Here is a 4,373-nt window from a genome sequence, read left to right as displayed (position 1 = left end):
AAACCCCCCGGTAAGAGTTAAATGGGCACATTCCTTACGGCGGTTTCGGAGGAGATACGTCAAATTACACGCGGCCGTTACAGTATTACTATATAGTATATTATTTAATGTATTATATGATACTCGATAACATATAAGTAAAGAACAACCATTTCTGTAAATAAAAACAATTAATAGAACAGGAAAAATTAATAGGAGAAATACTCAATTTCATGGTTTAACTCACTCCCACTCTCACTCACTCTCACTCTCAATCTCACTCTCAATCTCCATTAACTCTCACTCTCACTCAGTCACTCACTCACTAACTTGTTCACTCTTACAACTCTCACAACTTATAATTTTATTTCATATTGCGTGCACACCTCAACAATATAGAAGCCAGTATATGGATTTTTCGCAATGTATCTCTAAAGCTAAGATGGCCACTCACACTCCAGATGACTTACCGAGTTGGAGCCAGGAAAGTCGTAGCCGCCCATTACTTTCATGTAAGCCTTCTCCAACAACGAGACCCAGAGTTCGTTACGCAAGACGGAAAAGGAGCACATGAGGTCACCATCTTTGCTCATTGGCAAATAATCGTCAATCACAACCTGTAGAAAACGCTGTATGTTACATACATGCATATACGTCGACATACATGAGCACCCGTTGTGCACAAACATACACATGCACACGCAACCATGCATGCATTATAAACTTGGCAATCTGTAACAAAACTTAATTTTAGGCTATATAATGTTAAGATTATATTTACATAGATTCATTATTTACATCGATTGTAATTATATATATACATAGATCACTATATGAAATTGACACTGCAATCTATGATAATTCTAATATACAAACACCATGCATATACAGTTTCTGCTCTACTCACTGCAATAGCTAGCTCTCTGACTTAATGACAACAGATACCTTTCTTAGAACACCATTTATGTTGAGCTTAACCATATATTTGCCACATGGATTGTATATCGGAACACCGGCTCTGTTCTGTGGATATATAATGCTGAAATAATAAGAAAAACACCCATTTAAATGCGGGAATTAATGTGCTATTTGACATGTACCACTCCATGTTTGCCTTACAAATGTAATTATGTATAAATTGCATTAACATAAGTATTGATTGATCTTTCAGCTATAACTATTTGACAACACCAATTTCTGAGGATACTCCATTTGTTACTAGTAAAAATACACTGTTGTGATAATTACATAAATTTGATATAATAGAAGCATTAAATATGGCTCCATTGTGGAATTATAGCATGACCAGATATTGCATAATAAACAAGAAGGAAATTTATGCTATACACCTCATTGCGAGACAAATTATTTTTTAAACGTTGCTGATACACAGAAAATTCACTCTTAAGTAGTACCTTGTGATGAGTGACTTTTTGAATCTCTTTTCATAGAGGGCACTAATGGCAACTGAGGCAACGAATGAGCAGTCAGAGACAACTGTCTGAAATAAACCACAACTGAGAAAACATCTCAACGTACATGAAATAACTATTTAAGTAGCTTGCCCCAACATTGCACATGTGTAGCGTAGTCCTGAACCCTCTCTATACTGGGTACAGATCCACTGGACTACACCACGTTGGTTCGGCAAGCTTATCACATAAAGCCATTTAGATATCATTTTTGTGAAGGTTTACCCTGCAGCTCAGCCTATCCTCCAAGATTTAAATCCAGATGCACGATTTGCGACATCCAAATGGAAGAAACATGTGACTCCGTCTACACTGAATAGCACAGCATTTTTGGAGGAAACTAATATGAACGCTAGGGTAAGAGCAGCTCGCCCTAATGTTAAACACTACAGAAAATAATTGAAAATCCTGCATACTTGTTTAATACTAAAGCAGTCGACCTTCTGGATCATCTTCGGTTCGTCACGTATGAAATCTTCCGGTCGGACCCAGCGTGCGAACCGCGAAACCTGCTTCGGTGACAGTGCCAACTTCCCATCCTTATCCCTTCACATCAAATTCAAGACACGTCATTAGAAGCAATGAGGATGGAGCACACTGGTATCAGGGGCGAACAATGACAAATTTGTATAATACTGACAAATTACTGACAAAATAATAAATACAAAATGCTGAATTATTGACAAACACTGGTATGAAAGTATAGGAAATGTATGAGAATCAATTACAAAGACGCATTCATACTCACGAGAAAGGCAGAGGAAATGCAAACCGCTCCTTCAAGTCAACCATCATGAATGGCACATACTCCCTTCCATTAATCAACGAAGTTCGTCTGAAAACACCAGTATCATAAAACTGTAGCACCTTATTTACACACTGTAATGAAGAACGCAATGCCCCTATCCACGCACAATGAGTAACACTGATTATTCACAACTACTTCATGTACACTGAGAACGTAGGCACCTTTATAACAACATTGGTTAAAGATGTCAGGTGAGCACCTAACGCTGCCAACATTATTAAATTCTATAATTATTTCTTTAATATTGTTTCGTAAATGTACGAGTTGTGTCTATATATAATGTAGCTTAAGGTCGTGTGCACACCTGAGTACTGCTATTTCCTCCTTTGTGTAGGAACTGCTGACACTCTTTCCCTGATGGGTGTTGGCTGGTGTCTGCCGGCTATTCCTGCAACAAGCAGGTGAATAACATTAATGTATATGAAGCAGCAGTAGAGAGTATCATGGTGTTCTGCATGACATCATTTGCACACACAAATGCACATGTACACACACACGCACATGCGCACGCATGCACGCACATGCACACGCACACGCACACGCACACGCACACGCACACACATACACATGTGCAAACTCACACGTACGATGCAGCGACATATCAACAAACACAAAACAGCACTATCGAATCATAACTGCTGCTTAAGGCCGCCGCACACCAGCCGATTTTTCACGCGATTTGATCGGCCCGATAGAAATCAGCCGATATCGGGTAGGTGTGCGCGTTCATTTGTAGACGATTTTATTTTTATCGGGTGATCGTTCCAAATCAAACATGTTTGATTTTGAACCGATGAGCCGATGAGCCGATTGGAGCATCGTGAGTGGTACCACTGACCGCTGGCTTAAAACTCGTGAAAACCAGAAGCTTCCAATCAGATACAACAGACAATTCAGAGCATCACGGATGATACTACTGACCGGCTGCACGACTGCTGGCCTGAAATCGTGTAAGAAGCTAGAAGATTCCAAACAGACAACTTGTAGACTTATAACCTAAACCCTGAACCATACGATTGCAAGTTTGCAACACTACACGTGGAAAGCATGGCACACTAGCCTGTAATCTTACCGACTGACCCAACCCCCAACCATACGAGTGGCCACTAAGTGACCAGCCAATGTGAATCCTCGAGACCTCTCGGATTGGGACCTCGGACTCAGACCACCGAATGACCGATATAGAACACCACGAGGGACAACAACGAGCACTTGTGAGAAGAGAGTAAGAAACGACAAGAACTTAAAGCCTATGCAAACCCAACTATTTTTTTTTCCAATAAAAAACACTAAACAATAATTTATTACCATAATATTACTTAACTTAAGTATTTGATCAAAAAGTTGTATTTTTGTAACTTTTGAAGCAATAGTAAATCCAGTATAGTCAACGAAATGCAATTCGATTTGAAAGGGGGCATGGCCTAATCATGACATCGATTTGGGAATCTGTGCTGAGCTTTGTGCCATGGCATACACGCTACGCACCAGTACGGTTATTGTTGTGAAGCAGTTTAATAAATAGTAGAAGTCTGTACAAAATCGACCACAAACAACGTTTCCTAGAATGTGAAAGCGAAGAGAGTGAGATTAGAAGTGAGTGAGAAACGATGAGAACTTAAGCTGTTCCTACCTGAACCTCCCTAACGTCCAGCATGGCGTAGGCGTGCGTTGGCACGAGACCGGCTCTATCCGCATCCGTCTCAGACAGCATGCCTGTCGCAAACGTGATGAGAACGTCTCCATTGTGGAACCTGCAACATGTTAGATGCAAACCATGATGAGATCATCTCCATTGTGGAACCTGCAACATGTTAGATGCAAACGTGATGAGAACATCTCCATTGTGGAACATGCAACATGGTAGATGCAAACCGTGATGAGAACATCTCCATTGTGGAACCTGCAACATGTTAGATGCAAACCGTGATGAGAACATCTCCATTGTGGAACCTGCAACATGTTAGATGCAAACCATGATGAGATCATCTCCATTGTGGAACCTGCAACATGTTAGATGCAAACCGTGATGAGATCATCTCCATTGTGGAACCTGCAACATGTTAGATGCAAACGTAACAAGAACATCTCCATTGTGGAACCTGCAACATGTT

General features: G+C 40.4%; 1 protein-coding gene across 1 annotated transcript in view; it reads right to left on the bottom strand.

Annotated features, from left to right (window-relative positions):
• LOC106812138 (calpain-7-like) overlaps positions 1–4,373 on the bottom strand; it is a 27,109-nt gene that overhangs the window by 11,148 nt on the left and 11,588 nt on the right. The window contains exons 8-13 of the mRNA XM_014815929.1: positions 2,564–2,647; positions 2,200–2,286; positions 1,868–1,997; positions 1,395–1,480; positions 925–1,018; positions 450–596 (exon numbers count right to left, since the gene is read on the bottom strand). Of these exons, the coding sequence (XP_014671415.1) occupies positions 450–596; positions 925–1,018; positions 1,395–1,480; positions 1,868–1,997; positions 2,200–2,286; positions 2,564–2,647 (628 nt within the window). The remainder of the gene's footprint in view (positions 1–449; positions 597–924; positions 1,019–1,394; positions 1,481–1,867; positions 1,998–2,199; positions 2,287–2,563; positions 2,648–4,373) is intronic.

Source organism: Priapulus caudatus, unplaced genomic scaffold (assembly GCF_000485595.1).
Source record: "Priapulus caudatus unplaced genomic scaffold, Priapulus_caudatus-5.0.1 Scaffold612, whole genome shotgun sequence".
Lineage (NCBI taxonomy): Eukaryota > Metazoa > Priapulida > Priapulimorpha > Priapulimorphida > Priapulidae > Priapulus > Priapulus caudatus.
Note: the sequence above shows the minus strand (reverse complement) of the source record. Positions and strands in the feature narration are given on the sequence as shown.